We start from the raw sequence: 24,711 nt of genomic DNA, 5'->3' as shown, positions 1-24,711 counted from the left end.
GTATTTCACTTGTTATTTCAAAAAAAGGAGAGGCCCCTTCTACCTCTGGGGTAGAAACCACTACGGGGTTTTTCGGGTCTCAGCTTCCCTCTCTCGTACAAGTTATCATTCTTAAAGCTATTTAAGTCTCTTTAATGCTTAGATCCTTAAAAAAATTTATATATTTAACTATAAATTTGGTTATAACACAAACAAACAATGTTATATCCTACTTAAAAATGGCTGACACTTAGAAATTTACATATCAATATACGGATTATATGTAGCTATATATTAAGGTTATATATAGTAAAGAATTTGTATATGTTTCAGTATATCTTATTTATTAAATTAAAAAAAAAGAAAAATGCGTACGGCGGGAGAAAAAAAAAATTACAAATTGTCAAAGATGAATTATTAATTAAGGAAAAATATTTCTTACGAAATTTCATAGTTTATTTTAAAAATTTCATTTGTTCTTTAACGAATTAAAATTAAATTAAAGAAATTAATAATTCATAATAATTGCGTATTTAAAATTGCGTATATTTTAAAGTTTTTAAAAGATAATTATAAAAAAAAAAAAAAAAAATTATAAATTTGAATCATTTATGCATAATTTAAAACATCGATTTTTAAGCAAAAGTGTAGTAAATCGATATAAAAATCTATAAAAGAAAAAATAAAAATGGTAGTAAAGCATTTATTTTATATTTCCATCACCAGATGACGACACAGACAAATGACGTAAGAACTGAGGAGTAGACGAGGCATCAAGTTCATTAATGCATATACATATGTAGAAATGTATTAGTTATTAAATTAAGGATATGGTTTATTGCATAGTTCAGGGCTGTCATAATGATTCAAAATACACGAAGGGAGTTAGTTATTATCGTCTTATGTCACAACCTCCTTTAACGAGATCGGAATGGTTGGAAAAGTTAAATATGAAGAAATGTGTTATGGTGACCAACAATAGTGTTGTGTGTAGCGAACACTTTGAAGATTATTGTTTCGTCAGAGATCTTAAGTCAGAATTGTTGGGTTGTAGACCGAGAAGGTATTTAAGAAAAGGTTCAGTTCCAACAATATTTAAAGAACTTCCAGATGAAATTGATAAAGTTTTAACAAAGAAGAAACGGGGGAGAAAGAAATGCAATATTAAGAAGGTACGCAACTGGAAAAGAAAAAAAAAGTTTATGTATAAACATTTGTTTATATTTAAGTTCGAAAATTTTAACTTATCTTTAAATTTTGTATATACTGGAAATATAAATATGTTACGTTCAAACTTTTTTTTTTAATCGTTTAAAGTTGAACAAATTTTTTTTTCAGCATTTATTCATTCAGTATTATTTTCATTAAGTATTTAAAACTGTGTTGTATAACTAATGAAATAAACACATAAATAAAATTTTGTTTATTTTAAGTCATGTTAGATTCTGTAAATAAATATATTATAATAATTTATATTTATTATAACAGAAAACAAATTTTGAATATTTCTTAAAAAAAATTTTTTTATTCATAAATTTAAAATTTTTTTTTAAGTTTAATATAAAATGACTTGTAAAAAAAATATATTTTATTTATTAATTTTTAATTTATTTTATAATTTAAAATTTTTCCTTAGTCTTCAATATCTTGCAAATATCTACTGATTTTAAATGTGCATTAAATTTCTTACCCGTAACATATGATAATCATTTATTTATTTTATTATTTAGAAAGTTTAGTTTAATACATAAAACTTCTTTAATCGTCATCTAAGTGTAAAGTTTTATAGAAATTTTAAACGTCGTCAATTAAATTCATACGAAAAAGTTAAATAAAATGATAAAATTATTCATTTATTTGTATATCAAATGAATCTTTCTGGCATTTAATTTCATTAAAAGTTTTTCTTAATTTTCAAAACTTTTGTAGGTAACTTCGTGTTTTCGAATAGTTGATCCGATAATTAACAATGACTCCTTTTGTGGTGATTGAATACTTTATAAAAGAATAATCCTTTTTGTATGATTTTATAAATATTTTTTCATTTTTTAAAAATGATGAAAATCAATCATTTTTATCAATTTTTCAAAGTAAAATGAACGATATAATCCTTTTTAATTTTTTCATTTAAAATGTTAAATTCAAAAGAAATGTTTATTTAATTAATTATAGATTATATCAAGATAAAAAAAACTTGATTTTAATCACATTTTTTATCTTGATATAATTGATTTTGCTCAGTTTTTTAGAGCTGAATGAAATGAAGAAAATTTATTATTAATGATAAAGATTTAGCATAAAAAGAATTACTTTACTGTAATATTGCCATTTTAAGATAATTTAAGATATCTATTAAGATAAATTTTTATCTTAATAGTATAATAGTAGTATACTATATTATAAAAATACGGATTTAATTACTATAATCGCATTATAATAACTTTTAACGAAACTAATGTTGTTCGAAATAACTTTATAATATTCGCTATTTAAAAAACTTTGTTCTGAATTTAAAATTTAAAAAATAATTAAATACAGAACACGAATAATGATTCATCTTAATGTATTTTAATATAGTAGCACATTCTAGTAATTAATTTTACTAATTAAGAATATAAATTTCGTTTTAAAAAAGATATCCTTAAATTTAAAAAATTACGGTTGAAGTGGTGTTGTAAATAAGTTAATTATACACTGTAAATTTAATTTTAATTGAATTTTTCAACTTTAGTGTATGTACACAACACGATTCTATTTCTACTGGAAATGTTGCTGTTTTTTACAAAATAGGAAAGTTAAAGTTTATATGCCAAAAATTTATAAGAACTATACATCAAATTTTTAATATTTAAGATATCAAATTTTATTTTGCTGCATTCTTTCTACAACTAGACTTTATTAAGATGCGTGATAATGACAGAAATCCGTATTGATTTGTGTTCTCAATTGTTTTTCCTCATTGTTGAGTAATTATCTTTATATAAATATAATCAATTACCCCTTACACACTAATTTGAGTCACTTTGAATAGAACAAAGGATTACATGAACTCATTGTTTATGCTTTTTGCTTATCTTTCCCTCCAACATATGATATTGACTCATATTTAACAGAAAAATTAAAAAATAGTTTTTACTATATAACAGTTTGACTAAAGTATGTAAAATTTTCTTTTGCAGAATATTTATCTATAATCTCAAAGTACTAATGATAGTATTTACATTGGATTTTTTGATTATGTAGCTTTGGCCTATTTGTGTATTAAATAGAAACCGTCTTTGGCAGAACTAGAATTTGTACCATATTCATTTTAAATATTTAATTATGGTAAAATCTATATTATCAATAGCTCCATAATGTTGTCTTTATAATTAATTACAGTAATTTTTTTAAACAAAAATTTTTTAAAAATCTGTAGTATGTTCCTCAAGCAGTTTATTGATTAATAAAATTTTTTTTATAAAAAATATGAACATGTAGTATTCAAATAGATTTCATAATGTTATGAAGATTTTACCATAAGAATAATACATGATTTTAATTAAAATAATGTAATATAATGTAGATATAAAATCATTTTTTAATACTTTACTAATGAAGATTCAGATTTTTGCATTAAATTATTAAATACTGTTCAAAATTATTTTAATGAATTTTTACATTTTCTAATGTAGGCCAATATGAAATAAATAAAAGTGAAACAAAATTTTTCTTCTTAAATTATATTTTCATAAAATTTATTAGAAGATTGAGAATTGAGAAAAGTTTATAAGTAAATAAAACTTTTACATAGTACTGTCAAATATTCTTATTTCTACAGTGAAAAACAGCGCCAAAAAAATATAACTATTTTGAAATTTATCATTTTATTTACGTTATTAAATAATTAATATTAAGAAAAATTTTTTGTCAACATAATTTCGTATTTTATAATGGAAATTGCTTAATGTTACCCTTGGTGCCAAGATGGCGGCTCGTCTCTGATTCCAGCAAGGAAACAGTGGGACGCACGTTCTAACCTAACCTAACCTATTCTAATAAATTACCATACTTATTAGCAACCAAATTATTAGGTTAGGTTAGAACGTGCGCCCACTGTTTCCTTGCTGGAATCAGAGATGAGCTGCCATCTTGGCACCAAGGGTAACATTAATTTGGAAATTAAAATAATACAGCAAAAAAATTTAATATTTGTAACTTTATGAATTATAAATACAAATTGTATTTTCAATTTTATAATGAAAAAATTTACTATTACCAGTAGTATATTTAGGAAGATCCAGATAGAAATATGCCTTTTTTTTTTTTTTTTTTTTAACCAAAAAATAAAATAAAGAAAAAGAAAATATAAAAATGAAGCTAACTTTTCTTCTTGAAGTTTATAAAAATGTTGTATGTAAACCTAACAATGATATCTAGATATGCCACTGACTATTACAATTTGTATTATTGAATTTTTTCATTCATTTACATTTAAATAAGGTTTTTTTCGTTTTCATTTATGTGTTTTATTTCATAGTGTAATATTACAGTATAATTTTTGGATATAATATAAAAATTTATGTAATGATGAATAAAAACAGTATTTATTTGCTAAATAAATTTTATTTATTCTTAAAAAAATAAGAAAAAATGAAAAATATATATATATAATTAAAATATTTTTGTAGAAAATTAAAAAAGAACCAATATCTATTGAAAATAACATACAAAATGTAGAAAATGTGAAGTGCGATTATTGTCTTCTGACTTCAGCATCAAATAATCAGGGAGTACCAGAAGAGTTATTAGTTTGTAAAGATTGCAATGCTAAAGGTTTGTCATTATGTTAATTTTTAAAAATTTTATTATTAATTTTTCATTATTTTCAATATCAAGTTAAATATAAAAAAATATTGTATTTTAACATGACTATTACTTAGAAAATAATATAATAAAAATATGATATGTAATAATATTAAACATAATAATTGATAATTAAAACTTGATCTGTACTTATAATAATTGCATTTGTTTTTAAATTTAAAAAAATTAATTTTTAATAAATTTGTTAATAAAATTGGTTAATGTTACCTTAGGTGCCAAGATGGCGGCTTGTCTCTGATTTCTGCAAGGAAACAGTGGGACGCACGTTCTAACCTAACCTAACCTAACCTATTCTAATAAATTACCATAATCATTAGCAACCAAATTATTAAAATAGGTTAGGTTAGAATGTGCGTCCCACTGTTTCCTTGCTGAAATCAGAGAAGAGCCGCCATCTTGGCACCTAAGGTAACATTAACCATAAAATTGTAAAATCAATCAATCAATCAAAAAAATTATTAAATAAAAAAATTCATTTTTGATAAATTAAAAGTAAATTTGTTATTTATCTCCTTAAGATTATTTAAAACTATTTTAATGAAAATGTTAAGAAGTAAAACTTTCGTGTTTATCTTTTCTTATCAGGAGCAATTTGAAAACATAATTGTTAAAAAATTTCATAATACTGATTTATTATTTTATTATAAAAATAAAAATTAAAAAAAATATATTTAAAAATAATAATTTAAATATTAAGACCATACATGGATAATTATAACTATATAATTCAAAATTCAAAGTAATATGTCGTTAAGATAATATTATAAAATTTTGATTACTGTATATATTTACAATTATTCATATGCGATTAGATTGATATTAAATAATAAGAATACCAAATGCTAAATTTTTTTGTCGAAAATGTATTATGGAAAAATAAAAATAAAATTAAATAATAAAATTACAAAAATTATTTTAAAAAAATTATTGTAAAAAGGCTTCATTGCATTTTCTTTTAAAATAAATATTTTAAAGAACTATAAAAATGTTCATAATTGATGAAATAATTCCACATATGTTGAAGCGCACGCCTCATAACAGAAAATTGTAGGTCACTGCTGGAATTGGTGTTTTATTCCCTCTGTAGTTTTCTTTTAAAATATTTATTTAAAAATTAAATTATTAAAAAGCAAATACTTTAATTTTAATAAAATTGAAAATTTAAAAAGGCTATTAATATACTGTATTTAAAGATGAAAACTTCTTAATGATATAAAAATATTTTTAGGATCTTTATTCCTTTACTTCATATCTTTTGTCGGTTCATTCATCATTTCAACATACATTTCAATAAACTATTATATAAAAGCTTTCTTTTTAAAGATTGAATGATTTTTAATGTTTTCTGTTTAGAAAAATTTTTATTACAAATTTGTTCATTGTAAATAGTTAATGAAAAGATTAAATGGAAGTAAAACACTTAGGTTCAAAAACTTTTAAATATATATTTTGAAAACTTTGTTTAATGTATTTATTTAAATACTTAACATATAAATATTTAATGATGTATTTCTAGATAAATGACATCATTTCCACAATTTTCATTATTTTATTGAGATAAAAAGAAGAATTTGTATTTTTCATATCACATAGAATTTCTTATAAAACTAATATAATCTTTCTTTGAACACTTTTTTTAACTCTATAAAATATTAAATATTGTAATTATTTTTTAATTTATAAATATGTTTATAGTAATGTAAAGCAGCATTAGGCATCACTTCATTTATGTATTTATTATAAAATATGCCTAATCCATGCCACATTTTAATGCAATTAAACTTACTTTAATCATATTTTTATACAGAACTTTTTTCTTTAATATTTTTATTTACTTGTTCCTAAATGGATCATAATTGAATTTCTAAGTTTTAATATACTTATCTAATATTAAATTTATAATAATAATAATAAAATCTTAAATAAATTTGTCATAATAAAATTTCCGTTTTTGTCTAGTTTATTTAATTTTATTATATCAATTCTTTATCATTATAAAATCTATAAAATTCTCATTATTTAAAATTTTTATTATTTTCTATTGTTTAATAGAATATAGTATTGTATCTCCTTTTTGATAGTGAAATTTTTGTGTGTTCAGAATGTATTTTACAATAACTAGTAGGAATTTTAAACAAATTTTGTTAGAGTGTCATTAAAATTGATAGTTTATTAATTCTCTTTACTTTTCTACTTAATGTATACTTGCCAGCTTTAAATTATATATGAGGGTGACTTGATAGCTAGGAAAGAAATAAAAAAATTCTTTGTAGAAATGCTGTCGTCAACAAAATCTGTGGCACTTTTAATCATTTTTTTTCAATCTTGAAGATTGAATAAATGGTGAAATCTCTTATCGCAATAGAATAAATGTCTTTACAAATATAGGATATGGCTACTATCAGTATAATATGTAGTCTTGTGATTGTGAAGTTTTGATTCAGTTCAATACAGACTTTCTAGAAACAGCATACTATTTTAGATATTAAAATAGAAAGTTTGATTCAAGTGGTTACCTGTCAGTCAATATCTCCTTTCTGTTATCTGATCATATCATAAAAAAGTGGACTTTTGCTGAAAAAGTATCTTGCTTAAGAAAAGAGGGTTTTTTTTTTCCTCATTTAGCCTGATCTGGATTGCTTCATAAATTCATTTTAAAGGCTGATATTAAAGGTTTCTAAAATGAGTTTTGTTTATTGTAAAAGCAAATTCTAGCTTATTTGAGTCACGAGTTTGAAGAAGGAAATAAGTCTGAAAACCTGTTTTTTTATCTTATCTTATGCAGGGATTGTGAATTTAAATTGGTATTTCATGCAGATATTTTTTTGACAATTTCTAAGTTTTATTATATAATTTTAAATTTCATAATTATTAATGTTATCAATTAATGTTGATGTACATGCTTATAATGTAGATTTTAAAATTAAACAATCAATTATTTATTGTGACATTGTTGCAATGCTGGGATGCAATTTTTAATCATATTTTTAATTTTATTTAATTTAAAATATATGCTCTCTACCTCAAATTAGTAGTGGCTTGCCCCTGTACGTTAATGTGACCAGATTTTAACATTGGTGAAGCGGGACAAAATTGATGGGGGGAGTGGTTGTCTTGTTGAAAAAATTGTTATAGAGAAACAAAATTTTATTGTATTATATTTTTTAAATTTCAAAATTTACAAATATAATAAATTTATATACTATTATAAATCTTTAGAAACCATTTATTCTTTAGCATATTTCTCAGTTGAGTGAATTTTTTAGTAGATTGCTGTCGTTGTTTAAAATGTCATGAAATTTTTTGCAAAAAATTGTTAAATTATACTTCACACATAATATGGCTTTCAAAGTCTCAACACTTAATTATGATTTATCAGATGTCCGCACATTATGGTAGAAAAAACGCGTCAGTCATGGCATTAGTTCCTGGTAAGGACAGCGTGTATTCCACAATTTTAATGCATTATTATATGGAACATAGTTTGTTTCAAAATGATGAAATATTTCTAACCATTTGTTCTCGGTTCAAATTTTTGATATTTATGACAAACTATATTTTAACAATTATTTTAATCCTTCTGTATTTCTTTTTAAATAATAATAATACTAATTTGTATTACTTTTCCTCTGAATTTGCCTTGAGTGTTACTTTATTATTGTAATTTATTTATTACATAATACTGTCGTAACCAAAATGAACCCCACTGGCAGTAGAATGATACAAACCAATGTGCTTACTCTTGCTAGTTGCTATCTTTTCAAGGCGGCAACAGATGAGAGCTCTGTGCCATGTAACATGCAATAAGCAAAATGTTTGCTCGTTTAAACAGCCTATGAACACACACTGCTCCGTTGCTGCAGCTGCACGCCCCAAACCATTTTCTGTTGGTCTTTATCATGAACACAAAGGCTTTTGTTGGTGCAGATTCTTTATTTCCAATACTCACGCACGCCTTGGTACTGATACGTGTGATACGAAATGATCTTTATGAATCTTAAACATAAGACATAAGTTTATGACACATAATTGACAAAAACTTAATCTTTTCAAAACTTGGGACTTTTTTAAAATGCCACGGGACACAGAACAAACTTAAAAATCGGTACTGTTCCACCAAACGCAGGACGTCTGGTTACCTTACAGTACATTGTACTTTTCCTGTAAGAATAGAGTTGTGTGCCGGTCATCTATATAACATCTTTTAGAGGAAAATTTATGAATTGAAATAACATGACTTCAGATTGGCATCGGAAGTTTGTATCTAGTATAGATATGGAAACCATAGGGCCTCCTGTCCCTACAGTTTCCATATCTGCACTTCCATATACTACACTTTCATCTATCTAACTCTATTCTCAAGATTAAGGAAAGACTGATGGACAGAAGACAATAGGAATGTATAGGTCTATAATTTTTTCAAATTGCAGCCCAACAACTTAATTGCCCAATTCTAATCCAAAAATTTTTACCTTGATTACTAATGTTTGATAGCTGTATCCACATATATATAGTATAATCAAATATTTTTATAAAATATTTGATTAAACTATATATTTATAAGAATAAAGACTATTTTATTTATTACACTGAATATTCTGTCATAAAATATTTAATCTTTTAATCTATAAATTTTAAACTTTATTACATTGTTATTATACAATTCAAGAATTTTAAAACTAAATTTACAAAGTTTAGTTCCTGGTATAAAAATTTTAGATATAAATTGTTATGAAAAACATTTCCAGCAGAGTTTTATTTCATTTATATATTTTATGTAGTATATATGGTTTTCGGTTAATGTAACCCTTGGTGCCAAGATGGCGGCTCGTCGCTGATTTTAGCAAGGAAACAGTGGAACGCACGTTCTAACTTAACCTAAGCTATTCTGATAAATTACCATAATTATTAGCAACCAAATTATTAGAATAGGTTAGGTTAGGTTAGGTTAGAACGTGCATCCCACTGTTTCCTTGCTGAAATCAGAGACGAGTCGCCATCTTTGCACCAAGGGTTACATTAACCTGGTTTTCTATTATGTAATCGAACTTCAATTTAGTATTATCATTATCTGCTTCTAAAACTGGCACTAAATCAAATGTGGCACAAAATTGAAATATTTCAAGCAATAAGAATTATATATAGTAATAAGATTTAACATGATGAATGTTTAAATTTGAGAATTTGAAAGTTACATAATTTGATATGATAAAAATGTTGTTTGCAAAAATCATACATTTAGTAATTCATGGATTCTGAAACATTGTTTGCTTTTTATGCATACAATTTGTTCATTAGCACTTTAAGAATGGTACTATTTAGAAGTGTGCTATATCAACTGTTTGACTATATTTCTTATTTTGACATTACCTTTGTTTTTTCATCTGATTATTAGTGATGTAACGAATATTCGGTTACTATCCGGTATTCGGCCTATTACCGAATATTTAAAAACAGGAGTAAGTAAACTAATCGTTTTGGTAACTGTTATTAATGCTGAACATTAAATTATAATTATTAAAGTTAATAAGAAATAGCATCTAACTCTAGTATTAAATTATTTCGTAATTAAATAATATTATGGCCTTTATCTAGCCCAATATCTTATGGAATTGATGGCATGTAGGTTAGAATGTATCGGGCATTAATGTTATTGTTTAGTTAATTATGTTATATTCGTATTCGCGTGTATTTTTATATTTTTTACGATATTTTAAAATGATTTACGAAACGTTTTATTGAAACTTATCGTATTTAATGAAAGAATTATTTATCTATTTCTAGAAGATGAGTAACTAATATATAATTTATTTTATATATAAAGCAAAGAATGAGCATTTCTCATTATATACAAAAGATAACATTTGAAATCATGTTAAATTTTTAAAATATTGACAAAAACAATAGCAACAAAATATCACAAAACTTCACAAATAGAAACCCCCAATAATATATTTGAACTGTTCCACAACTGGGGAGATACTAGACCATATGTCCCCACTAAAGTATATCCTTAGGGTACTATTCAGTATACAAATACATAGTAAAAACAAAATTTTAGTGTTTAATTAAAAAGTTAAAAAGATCGATTGCAAATAAAATAACTTATAAGTTATAACTTACATCTAAATACCAACAACTGTCGAATCATATCGGGCTATTTATGGCTATTACATAAATTATAAACCAATTTGGGACTAGAGGTAGACGTTAGGTTCCATCTCATATTAACTTTAATAATTATAATTTAATTAATTAATTTAAATAATTTAGACCTACTGGAAGAAAAAATTGTAGTGACAGCGGGCCAATAGAGAGCAGGGTGCGCGATCCTTGCCATAATGCGGTTTGCGTGCCAATTTTCGTACATGCGTTAATCAAGCCGAATAGTTTGGCCGAATATTCGGCCATTCGGCCAGGAACGTGGCCGAATATTCGGTATTTGGCTGAGATTGAATATACTATTTGTTACATCACTACTGATTATATGATATTTCTTATCATATATATGTGTTTTGAATATTGATAATAGAGAGAGTCGTCAAGAGGGAGAGGTAGCTTGGGATTTTTTTCCCAGTCCCAGAGAAAACTTAGTGGTTTCTACCCCTGTAAAATCAATGATATTTTTACTAACTGAAAATAAAATCTTTAACATTACTTTTCATTAATAAAGAAACATTTTACATACTTTATTTGTTCAAAAGAATATGGCAATAGCAGCCTGCTTTACTCCTAGACCCCATACAAGTTCTTGATTGCCGTGATAATAGATGATGATAATTCTTTCAGAAGGAAACATCTTTAACAATTAGCATCTGAGAGCAGGTGTACTACTATTTTAAGAAAAGTTTTATTGACACAAAAATATAATATAGTAGAATTGTTATAATTATGGATATTATTTTAAACTGGTTAATGTTATAAAAATTAGTATGTTCCAAAACATGTGAGTTAATAATGATTATAATAATCAATACATTTTTAATTATTTTAACATGTTTTAATGTCAGGGTCAATAAAATCAGAATTTTCAGTAATTGTAACCATAATTTTATTCCATTTGATATTACCAATTTAGGTTAATCCCACAGTGATTACAATAAGCATTATACTAACTACCAACAAGATTTTCCCATTTTGATAATACAACTAATAATACACAGTTTATGTTGTATAGTGAAAAACTCATATTGAGGAGCAACTTTTATCCATATTATATTATACTACTATATTTACTTTCTTTCTTCCTAGATTGTTCCTTTGAACTAGAAGATAGTTTACTCTGTTCATTATCATTTTTTCCAATATTTAAAAAAATTTTTAGTCTAATTTCATAAAATATTCATATGCTGGTGAAAATTAAAAGCATAGTATACATCAATACTGAGTGTCCTACATTTAAAATGCTAAAAATTGAATGATGTAGGAAGTTATACAAAACTTACATCACCAAAAATATAAAATGAGTTAATAAAATTGCATTGTCGTTGAAAATCTTTGGATATTGGAATTTCTGATTGAAATTCTCAAACCTACTAGTGAAAGATTATAGAGAAAGATACAATCAAAAATATAATTAAAGGAATAAGTTTATAAACAATACATAATTAAATATCACAAACAACATCACATATCTAACATAATATTTCACAAAATATTTATTAAGTAAGATATACTCGTATGTACCAAATTGTAAAATTTAGAAAAGAAACAAACAGCTTTTTAGAAAGAATTCAAGAAAATTAATTTATCATCATCATCATTTATTTGCAAAGGGAAAATTTCCCTCTAAGGGGGTGGTACAAATACAAGTATTACACAAAGAATTAATTTACATGATAAAATTACATAAAACATACTTTTGTAACAATTATTAATTAACATAATTTATTACAAGGCACTGTTTTTACCTTTGGGTTGTATTGTTATAAAGAATTTGCCTAAATAAACAACAACAAATAATTAGTTATTATCGGGAATTTTTTCAGTGATTTTTGCAAAGTAGTTATAAATTTTATAGGCGTCATTTCTGCTGATGAAGTTTAGGTTAATTTTAAAGTCAAGAAGTGATCCAACGTTGCATATTCTTATTATGTCATATTGTTCACGCAATTTAGTTAGTGCTTTACAGTTTTGGAGTAGGTGGATCATAGAAAAGCCATCAGATTGGCATAATTGGCAGTAATTGGTCGAAAAATTTATATATGTTCTATTAACAAAAAGAGAGTATTTATTGAGACGTAGCTGCATTATTAGACGTTTTACGTTTAGGTCAATTGGTTGCCACATATAGGGTTGAAAAGAGGGAATATTGAGTATGTTAATATACCAAGGATGGTAGTTGCTTTGATTTAAGGAGAGCTGGTCTTTATTAATTGATTGGGATACAGCCGAATTTAGTAGGAGAGTATAGGCGAATTTCCAGTCTTGAATCGTGTCGGTGAACAGTAATTCTGATATACCAAAAGAGTTTAATAATCTTCGAAATTTATACTGCCAAAGGTGGTTGTTTTTCTCGTTATTGCTCTGCTTTATCATTTCTTGATATAAAAAATCGGTATTGTCATCACTTTTGTATTTAAGTCTGTAGTAAAATTTTATAATTCGTTTTAATATATGGGGAAAAACCCAAGTACGACTAGTCTCGTGTCGGATGGCATATCCAGGTATTGTGTTTTCAAGATGAAATAACTTTCGAAGGAAGTAGATATGTAGAGTTTCAAGGTTATATAGATAATCCAGTCCCCATATTGGGCTTGCGTAATAAATGATAGGATTTACAATGGTGTTGTAGAGTTTGAGATGGATATTCAAATTTGATGTTTTCATTGTTGCACATAGAAATAATAGATTATCAATTGCATGTTTAACTTTGATGCTTAATTTTGAAATTTGAGTTTTGAAAGTCAGGTTCCAGTTAAATACGACTCCTAGGTAAGTAACTTCGTTGACTATTTGCAGTGGAGTATTTTCATGATAAATTTGTGTCTCTTTATTAGATAATTTATTGTTCTTACGAAAAATTACTATATTAGTTTTAGTTGGGTTTATTTCCAAGTAGATTGAGTTAAGATAACAGTTGAGTTGATTAATCTTGCGTTGAAGTGATATTTTATTTGGGGCTAATATGACTAGATCGTCGGCGAAGAGGATATAATGAAATATTCGATTATTTATATCAATGCCTTCGGAAGAATTATTAAAAAGATGGTCAATGCCCAATAAATAAAAATTGAATAGGTAGGGTGACAAGGGGTCACCCTGGAGCACTCCACGGGAAAGAATCAATGGAGGAGAAATCGTATTGCCTTGTTTAATTTTAACAGAGTAATTTGAGTAAAGCTTATTTATGGTAGCTGTAAATTTATTGCTAGCACCACAAGCTTTTAAGTTATTTATTAGTAATGGAGTATAGACTGAGTCGAAGGCCTTTTTTATATCGATGAATGCAGCATAAACTTTCCTGTGTTTTTTTGTAAGATAAAGCTGAATTATCATTAGTAGAATGAAAATAGCAGATTCAGTACCTTTATTTTTAGAGAAGGCGTATTGGAATTTGGCTTCTAAGTCGTTGACTTTGGTCCATTGTTGAAATTTGGTTGTTAACATTGAAGTAAAGCATTTTCTTATTGTAGATAGCAGTGCTATAGGTCTATAGTTGTTAGGGGAAGACTTGTCGCCCCTTTTGTATATCATAGTGAGAATAACAGTGTTCCAAGAGTCAGGAAAGGAGGTTGCTTTATACATAATATTAAAGATATTAAGTAGTTTTAATCTGGAACTATTAGGTAGCATTTTTAGGAATTTATTGGGAATGTTATCATGACCTGGGGTTGAATTGATTTTTATTTTTTGAATTGCTTCATTTAGATCATCAAGTGAAAAGTCAACATCCAGGTGTTCGTTGTATGCCTGTGTATTTAATATTGTTGGTGGGTCCAGATGAATTATTGAGAAGCGTTGGTAGAAGTTTTTCCAAGTATCGAAGTCGATGATTAGTGAATTTTCGCTTATGCTAGGTTTGAATCGGTATCTTCTTACTGTATTCCAAAATAATTTGTTGTCCTTATTATATTTAATTAAGTTTAATTCAAGCTTCTTGAAGTAATTTTTCTTTTTTGTCTTAATTAAGTTATTATAAGTTCGTTTAACGTCTTTATAGTTGTTGAAGTTGATGTCATTAGAGTTTAATCTGAATATTTTTAATTTAGTCTTTTTTTCCATTTTCTTTTTATAGCAGTCAAAGTCGAACCAGCCTTGTCCAAATCCGTTATTAGATTTTCTTTTACCATTATTTAGAACAATATAATCATTCATTATATCAATCATTAACCTGTATATTTCTTCGCTATTGTTCTCTTTTGCAATCGGGATGTCGCCAAAACGGTTTTCAATTTCTTTGGAATATCTGTGAGATTTATATTGTGCTCGTTGTTTTTTGACTGTTAATTTGTCAGAGTTTTTTGTCGAGAATAATAGAAATTTTACCATTGTGGGGAAATGATCAGAAATATCAAAGTCGATAACGTTAAAGTCCATGCAGCAATCTAGTAATAATTCAGAACAGATCGTGAGGTCAATAGTTGATTTTCCTGTGTGTGTTAAACAGGTGAATTCTGCTGGTGTATCAGTTTCAATGCGACCGTTGATTATATACATTTTAAGATTCGTTATTATTTCTATTAATTTTTGCCCCAGTTTGTTTAGGCATTTATCTTTCGAGTAGCGAATATTTTGTATTAAAGGGTTAGTACCTTTATATTTGGAGTCCATTCTATTGGCTATTCTTGCATTAAAGTCGCCCAGTATTATGGAGTAAGGAGTCATATAATGCCAAGTCTCGATGTGTTTAGATATTTCATTCAAAGTTGATATATCATCTGGTGGAATATAAGCAAGTATTAAAGTTATTAGATTATTTTTGATATTTGCAAGAATAGGTTTATTGATTTGGATGAGAAGCAAAATGAAATTCTTAGATTTTTTTGTTTGTAGTATTTTACCGACACCTTTTTTTAATAATAAGCAAAGGCCTCCACTTGGACGGCCTGGGCCAGTTTGTTTGTTTGCCATTACTGATTCGATTATAAATTTCTCGAAAAAATTCGACTTGTAAACCAGTTCTGAAGTTATCCAGGTTTCAGTGATAGCCAAGATATCTGGTTCATATTTAGTAAAGACATCAAGTTGAGGAATTTTATATTTGAGGCCCTGACTATTCCAATTAATAACAATAAGGCATTGGTTATTAGAAAAAGATTTACGGACTTGAAAATCGTCATGTTTGTTAGTTTGTCATTTAGTTATATCTGTTCTTGACGAAGGAAGAAAGGTGTCTGCTTGTACCAGTTTTCCAGTGGTTAAACTATAGGTTAGCTTTTCGTGGTTGATTATTAAGATATCGTTACGCAGTTTAACCTGAGGATATTGTTTACGTAGTTCGTAAAAAGTTGGTAGTAAGAATTTCCGTCTAGCTCTTGAATTGGTAGTTAAATCCGGAGAAATTTGTAAATTATTCCATTCTTCTAACAAATTTTGTTGTTTTTTCCGTATAATAGTAGTAAAAATTCGATCTCTAATTTGTTTATTACTGAGAGTGATTCTTATTGTTATATTAGGCGTTTTAGACAGTTGTACTATCTCTAGTATATCCTCTTGAGCTATATTTTGTAGATTTAAAAGAGAAGTAACAAAATTATGTATTTCTGCTCTTGAGGTGGTTTTTTGATTTGGATAATTATACATGATAATATTATTATAGCGATGTTCATTAATTAACGAGTCCAATTTGAATTGAATGCAATCCTTGTCAGTTTGTAACTTTTCTACTTGTTGTTTTAAGTCAATTATTTGTTCCTCCATTTTTACCTGGTGATCCCTCGTTTCCCGGATGTTTTCGTGAATAATTTCTAGATCTTGTTTTATCGTAACCATTTGTCTAAAAAGTTTGTCATTAGCAGTATTAATCAAGTCCGAGATTTTATTCCATAACTCTGAAGTAGAGGTGTCTGGAAGGTTGTCAGATTTAGTAGGAAAATGTTGGTCAGACTTAGTTGACTCACCTGAAATGCTGTTTGCACTTATCTGCGATGGATTTAAGTTGGGATTCGTTTCATCACTAAGTTCTTCATGAAGGTTTTTTCCAGAATTGAAATTAAAGTCCATTATCGTCCTAGGGTTTGACAAATGAGGTTGGTTCTTCTTGGTATCCGATTTGGCACGATTTAGTGGAGGTCTTCCTCTCTTAGGTGGAGAACGTTGCATATTTATTAATAATGTTATTATTGAAGTACTTTATGTTAGTAAACCACAAATTTAAACTTTTAACGAAATAAAAAGTCAAAAACGTTTGTTTCTTAGGCTTAGTATGAGCGAACAGGAGCACAAGAAAAAACGCCAGCAGCCTCGACGGAAGAACACGCCCCCCTCAGAAAATTAATTTATTAAAATATATAAAAATTAATGTTGCAATGAATAGTATATTCGGCCTCGGGCCAAATACCGAATAGCCGAATATTCGGCCAAACTATTCGGCTTGATTAACGCACGTACGAAGACTTTCCAAAAATGCAGAAAAGTTGATTTTTCTGCACCATAACCTACCACTTATTAACTTCAGTTATGATAAATAATTTTGTACAATGAAACGAAAAAGTTCATTTAATTTTCAAGCTTATAATAAGGGATGATTTTATAAAAATGCTTTACAGATCATTATTATTATTTTCACATTTTATGACCGAAGTTTTGATCTAATGTGTCCGTACAGTAAAAATTTTCATACACATTTTTTACCCTTTTTCACCCCTCGAGGGTTGAATTTCGTAAAATCTTTTCTTAGCACGCCTAAACTTTACAAAAGGAACACACCCTCAAATTTTTAAGTTTCTAGCACCAGTAGTTTTGGCTCTGCGTTAATTATGCTATCAGGACTTGTTCTTTTATATACGAGTATATAGATGACTAAACTACGTAATAAGTAGGTAGTTTTCATTTGATTTGTTACCTTTTTTTGATCTCTTAAAAAAATAACTTAGTTATATTACTTTTCCTTTGATCTTTTAGATAAATAAGCAAAATATTGCACTTTCTCGAACTTGAAATGTATGTTTGGCATTAATAAAAGTTACCAAAATGATTAATTTACTGTGTTTTTGTTATTTCTTACTCCTGTTTTTTAGGTATTGGTATTCAGCCAAATAGCAAAAAATAGGCCAAATACCAAATAGTAACCGAATATTCGTTGCATAACTAATAAAAATATTTAAATTAATGACTGAGCAAAACAAAAGGATTTTACATAAGTACATTTTCATTCTATAATGTAAAAGTAATGTCAGGTACTAATGAATTAATAGTAATAATATTAAAATGAAAGAATTATATATATATACATATATATATTTTTAAATTTATACAAGTAATACTATAGGCAAGAAAAACTTTTTTCGATAAACAATATAACATCCCTTTAAAAGTACATATAAACAATTATGATAATGTACTGTACCTTTTATAAAATTTAATGCATTATAAATATGATAAAGATCTATATTAAATATATAAGAATTATATATTTAATTTTACACTAATTTTATACTATAATAAGTATATAAGAATTTTTGTAATAACTTCTGTTTTAAATAATTTATTAAAAGATACATTTTAAAAGAAATTAATATAGAAATTTTTAATGTTTTTCATTTTATCAATTTTATAGACAAATGAAAAGTAAATAATTCAGTTTTTTTATATTTTTTATCATATAATTTGTGCTATTTACAATTTTATAAAGATATAAATTATAAATTATTCTAAATTAGCATTGCCTAAACTTGATTTGTAAGTCAAACTCCACATAACTAGATGGGGCAGAATCATTAAATATTCTAAAATTATAAATTCCAATTACATAAAATATATATTATGAAGAATGTTCATGTCTCAGCAGATAGTATATATGGTACAGTACATTGCTGTTTGTGAAAGTATATGAAGTCTTTTTTTTTCTTTGACTTAAAATAATTGAAAACAAGTTAAACACAACATAAAACAACAGTAAAACAAGAAAAGTATTAAGGAATTATATAATTTACAAATTTCCTTAATTTTTTAATTTTTTATTATTTATGAGTGATGCTTTAAATATCTTTGTGAACTGGAATAAATTGTGCAGCAGCCTGAATCTGATCCACAAGTTATAGTTTTGATACTGCTAGCCTAAATTATAGATTTATTTGTAAGATTACAAACATTATAATATATGAAAAACAAAATGTTGATGTTTTCATAAAAATAAGATATGTTATATTCTTTTATAAAATCTTTAATTAATCAATTTTGTCCTAATAAATAGATATTTAAACAAAAAACTAATCCCTAGTGATTTATTATACAAGGTGCGTCTGAAAAGTTCGGTGAATGGTCCCATAGTTGAATAACCGTGCTGGTTAGGACGTTGCTCTCATGCAGACATAGGGTACGTTCGTTAAGTCAAACGAGTTAAACGAGAATGACGTCATCGTTATTCTTGTTTCGTTAGACTTTTCGAACGATTCGTTATAACTAAATGGCTGTTTCTAAAATCAAAGATACGAATGTTGCTAGTGCAGCATTATCCAAAATATTTTTCTTAGGTTGCTTCGGATGGACAGTTATTTTAATCATTTCACCTTTTAATTCACAATTTAAACACTCGAGTAGATCTAGAAACATCGATATCGTCAGGCACCATTTTCTTAACGAAGTAAACTAACTCTTTCCTTCGTGAGCTTTGTTAGAGTTTCGTTCGATACGTCATCACCGCGGAGCATGCGCACTGAGCGAGACTACTACTTTTCGAACGATTCGTTACTAACGTGTTTAACTCGTTCGACTTAACGAACATACCCATAGAGAGAGACTTGCCAACTAGTGCCCCATAGCGTCGAAATCATGACAGTTAAACAGAAGTGCGCGCCGCAAACAATGCAACGCAGTCAGTGTGAGAAGGAATGTCACTGTGAAATGAAGCAACACGTGAACATTATGGCACTTCCTCGCTACACGCCAGGTGACAGTTCTTCAACACTATCCATATTCTCCAGATCTGGCACCTGTAGATTTCTTCTTGTTCCCCGCCTGAAAGGCCTATGCTTTTCCAACATTGCGCAGATCCAACAATGTGTGACAATGGTGCTTCGTGCAATACCGAAAGAAGTGTTTGCTCACAGCTTTCAGCAGCTGTACAATCGATGTCAAATGTGTGTTGTCGCTAAAGGCGATTACTTTGAATGCCAGTAAAGGTATTTTGTTTGTATCTCTTGTCAGGCCGGATTTACATAAGGGCAGGGGGCCTGTGCCCCCTGCCCTTATGTAAATCCGGCCCTGACAAGAGGCATTTGGGGCATTTGGGGCCTGTGCCCAGGGCCCCACAAAAATAGAGGCCCTGACAAAACTAAAAAAAAAATTATGTTTAAACATAATTTTTTTTTATTACCGCGACAGCCTAGTGTGGCCTAATCATGAGGGCAACAGGCAGAGAAAACCAAACCTGGGAAAAAACCTATGAAACATCGGAAAATTTCGGGAAAAAATTTCACATAGGTATTTTTCAGTTAAATTAAAATAATTAGTTTTACGCTATAAAATATATGTATGTTTACAATAACCTTATTTTTAAATGAAATTTACAACTTCCTAGTTCAAATCTAATTGAAAGTACAGTATTTTGTGTAAACTTTCTAAATCATCAAATTTGCCTACTCTTAAAGGGGGAACCCCCACCGAATTTGTGCCCAGGGCCCCTGGATTGGTAAATCCAGCCCTGTCTTTTGTTTCCTTTATTTTATGAGACCATTCACTGAACTTTTCAGACACACCTTGTATATTCATTAAGAATGATATAAATGATTTTTTTGAATAATAAACTTTTAGAACTTTCAATGCTTAAATAATTTTAATATGCAACCTATAAATTTGTGTTATTTTGTTTAGCTCATCCTAGTTGTATGGATTACAGTCCAGAGTTAGCCGAACGTTCTCGAATGTTTCCGTGGCAGTGTATTGATTGTAAAACATGCAGTATATGTGAAGATCCAGGAAATGCAGTTAGTAGATTTTATATTTTTCCAAGTATATTATTAATAAAGTTGGGAAGTTGAACTGCTCCTCTTTTCATTATTTACATAAAACATGGTTTTCAAAGTATCACAGGATGGTTCTTTATTAACTTTACAATCATTTAGAGGGATATTAGTTTCCTTTTATTACCACAGCACTTTTTGATACTTTTTCCCCTTGTGTATTTTTCTACTTCTATTTATAAATATGTTACTAATAAAAAATTATTAAATTTAACAGCCCAATGATAAAAAACTTTGAAACTGAAATTGTCAAAAAATTTCAGCACTATTTTATCACATTGTAAATATATTTATATATTTTTTATATACTGTATTGTTCTGAATATTAGTCAATAATTTTTTCTATATGTTTTTAAATCTTGAATTATTAAAATTTGTAGGACTTTTAGTTATTAGAAACAGAATAATACAGTAAACAGGATCTTCTGTAGAGAGACCTGTAATATTACACGAACAAAAGTCCAGATATTCAAAATATAATTCCTTAATCTCTTCAGTCACAAAATCTGGAATTTTTTGTGAAAATCAAATATGCTCCTCTTGCATCCATTGATATAGAGAGAGCCTTTTCATAGTATAAAGATTTATTTTCCTTGAACTATCTCCAACTGACAATGGAGAATGTAGAACAACTAACTGCATTTACAAACAGAAAAGCATTTGTACTTGCAGATAATGAAACTAATGAAGTGAATTCTGAAAGTGACTAACTGACTTAAATTTTCTATCATTTTCTCAAGTATATGTTCTATTTATACTCTTGTACGTAATAAAATAATGGTTTTACTTTTTTATGCATATGAGGATCACTTTTTTTAGCATTTTCTTTACAAAAATCCATCATTTTTAGCCCTGTTTTTTAAAAGAAAATTGTACCTCAACTTCCCAAGTATAATTATTAATTTGTTTAATTCTGTCTGTATTAATTAAATGTTTATTAATATCATAAGTATATATACGTCAGATTATATGAAAATTGTCATAAAATGAACATTAATTTGTTTATATTTGATAAATTATATAATTATAGTTGAGATTAATAAAATACAGTGTGTCCCACTCAGGGTTGATCCTTTAAAATTGCAAATAACTCAGGAATGTGTAAACCTAAAGGCATTCTTCAAAAAATGATGGGCACATGTCTTGGTCCCCTGAATCTGCCTTGAGTAGCACCCATATTTTCAAAATCAAGAATACACCACTGGTTTAGTAAGAGGTGATTGTAATAAGGAGACGAGACCTTATTTGAAAAATATTTTCAGTTCCTTTTACAATTTTTAGAAAACCTGATCATCAAATGAAATTGTGTTATTATTCTCTGCACTCAAAGCTAGAACTGCTTAAAATCAGTAACACAAAATACCTTTCACACTTTGTTTCTAGCAATTTAATCACTAAGTACAAACGTTTTTGGCCGTTTTGAATGGCCTTCTTCAGGTACAGTACAATAAGGTTGGTTGGAGAAGGCCATTGAAAATGGCCGAAAACATTTGTACTTAGTGATTAAATTGCTAGAGACAAAGTGTGAAAGGTTTTTTGTGTTACTGAGATTGTGTTATATTAATTATGTAAAAGTCTTGTTTTAAATTTGACTAAAGAAGCAGAAATGTGTTGAATAAGTAAACCAAAAATCTCTTTTTAAATTAAAAAAATAAAGCCAAATAAATAAATTATTTAACACATCTTTTAAAAATTGGAAGTCATTACTAATATTAAGAAAAATCCTTAATATCAGTAATGAATATGTTTTAAAGATTTAAGATATATTAAATACTTTTTGATTCATTTAAAGCATTATTAAGTAGTTTTAAATTAGTTTGTTCTATATTAATGTTTAACTGATTCTTGAATCTACAGTTTGTAACAAGTAAAAATATTACAACTTTTGTAAATTTTCAAATATTTATATTTACAAAATTTAATTTTAAACATTTCTTGTTAAACTAAATTTTATATAATACTAAATGAAAGCAATATTTTGAAAATAATTTAAAATCTGTGATTTGTAAAGTATATCATATTTGTTAAATTCTGTTTTATAAAGGATTCCATGCTGTTTTGTGATGCTTGTGATAGAGGTTTTCATATGGGATGCCATTCTCCTGCAATTAGTGAAAAACCAAATGGTAGAGTAATTTAAAAAGAAATTCTGTTTTTATATTTAAATTGTTAATACTGTATATAAAATGTTGAATTGCTTAGGTAAGTGGATGTGTGCCTATTGTGCAAGGGAAAATGGTTGTGTAGAATATATGGAAAATGGTATAGCTAAGATTAAATATGAAATTACAAAAAAACTCCAGTCATCTATCAAAATAGGTAAATTATTTTAAAATTTAAAATACAAAAATGTTTTTTAAAATTTGTAATTGAGTTTTTCATTACTAGTGAATGGTATAAATGATTTGCCTAGTTCAAAAGAATCTACTGTTCCTGTGACTCTTAAAAAGGAAGAAAAATCAATATTAAATGGCAGGTAAACTAATTTTACTTTAAATATAATATTTACTGTAAATTTTTACCATAAATTCAAAATTTAAGTAAACGTTAATAATACATTGTTATTTTTATAGAATTAAAGACAATTTCGTGACCGTTCGAGATACTAAAAATTGGTCAATCGACGACGTCGTAAAATATTTTGTAAATGCAGGATTTCCAGAAGAATCGGCTGCCTTCAAGGAACAAGTAAAACTTTAATTTAAATTTTTCATTTATTTAGTCTTATTTTTAAAAATTTCAATTCATTTGGTTATTTTAAATAGGAAATTGATGGAAAATCGCTTTTACTACTAAAAAGGAACGACGTTCTTACTGGGCTTTCACTTAAATTAGGACCGGCATTGAAAATTTATAACCACGTAAGAAAACTACAAACAGGAAGGTTTAATGGACAAACGTAATATCAAAGTTGTACAGTTTGCAGGAATTAAAAATGTGTGAAATCAATGAAAGAATATCCTGTAATGATTTTAATTTTCAAAAATCTAATTCATGTGTCTTGTATTGATTTTAAATATTTCAAAGAAAAACAATTTATAATTTTTATTGTACATAAGAAAATAATTGTTTCACTAAGAAGATATTTTCACAAAAATACTTTATGCTATAACTATCATTGTAAAGTTTAGCACTTTATGAACATTTTGTAGAAATTTGTCAATAAATTATATTCAGTATAATCTTCTGTTTAATTTATTTAAAAGTTTTAAGAATTTTTGTATTTTTTTAATATTTTATGTGTGTTTATAAATAATGTTTATATATATTAAAAAAATACATTTAAATATATTCTGTTGCAAAAAAATTCATGCACCTGAAAGCCATCGTGCAATATTAATCAAATTCTGCACGTGAAATGATAGTGAAAAAATAAAAACTTCATTTTCATTTCGTCTAAACCAGCATTTCTCAAAGTGGGCAATAATGCCCCTTTGTAGGCGGTGAGTAAATCTAGGGGGGCGCTGGAGGCAGGGTACTGAACGGTGACCAAAGGCAAAAGTTGGGGTCACTGACAGCCGTTTCCTTTCCTCTGTTAAACTGATAAGAGGAAACATTGCGTTTAATGGTTTCCAGACGTTGAGAACAATGTATGGTAAGGGCACAAAGTGTGAGATTCATAGAAAAGTTTTCCTAAGAATATTTCCAATCCTTTCTCACACGAGAGAAAATGGGTTAGGGGCGTTGAGTATAACTTTATGGAAGAAAGGGGGCGGTGGATCGAAAAAGTTTGGGAATCACT

At 27.1% G+C, this 24,711-nt stretch overlaps 1 protein-coding gene across 1 annotated transcript; it reads left to right on the top strand.

Moving 5' to 3' along the window:
- The first annotated feature begins 714 nt into the window (after positions 1–714).
- On the top strand, positions 715–24,151 carry LOC136968309 (uncharacterized). The gene is made up of 8 exons (XM_067262315.1): positions 715–1,151; positions 4,650–4,794; positions 20,821–20,933; positions 23,014–23,095; positions 23,172–23,288; positions 23,358–23,445; positions 23,543–23,657; positions 23,735–24,151. Exons 1-8 carry the CDS (start codon positions 810–812, stop codon positions 23,870–23,872), a joined length of 1,140 nt encoding a protein of 379 aa, XP_067118416.1. The 5' UTR covers positions 715–809; the 3' UTR covers positions 23,873–24,151.
- Positions 24,152–24,711: the final 560 nt, after the last annotated feature.

The sequence above is a fragment of the Centruroides vittatus genome, unplaced genomic scaffold, assembly GCF_030686945.1.
Source record: "Centruroides vittatus isolate TY-2023 unplaced genomic scaffold, ASM3068694v2 contig_1427, whole genome shotgun sequence".
NCBI classification, from domain to species: Eukaryota; Metazoa; Arthropoda; class Arachnida; order Scorpiones; family Buthidae; genus Centruroides; species Centruroides vittatus.
Note: the sequence above shows the minus strand (reverse complement) of the source record. Positions and strands in the feature narration are given on the sequence as shown.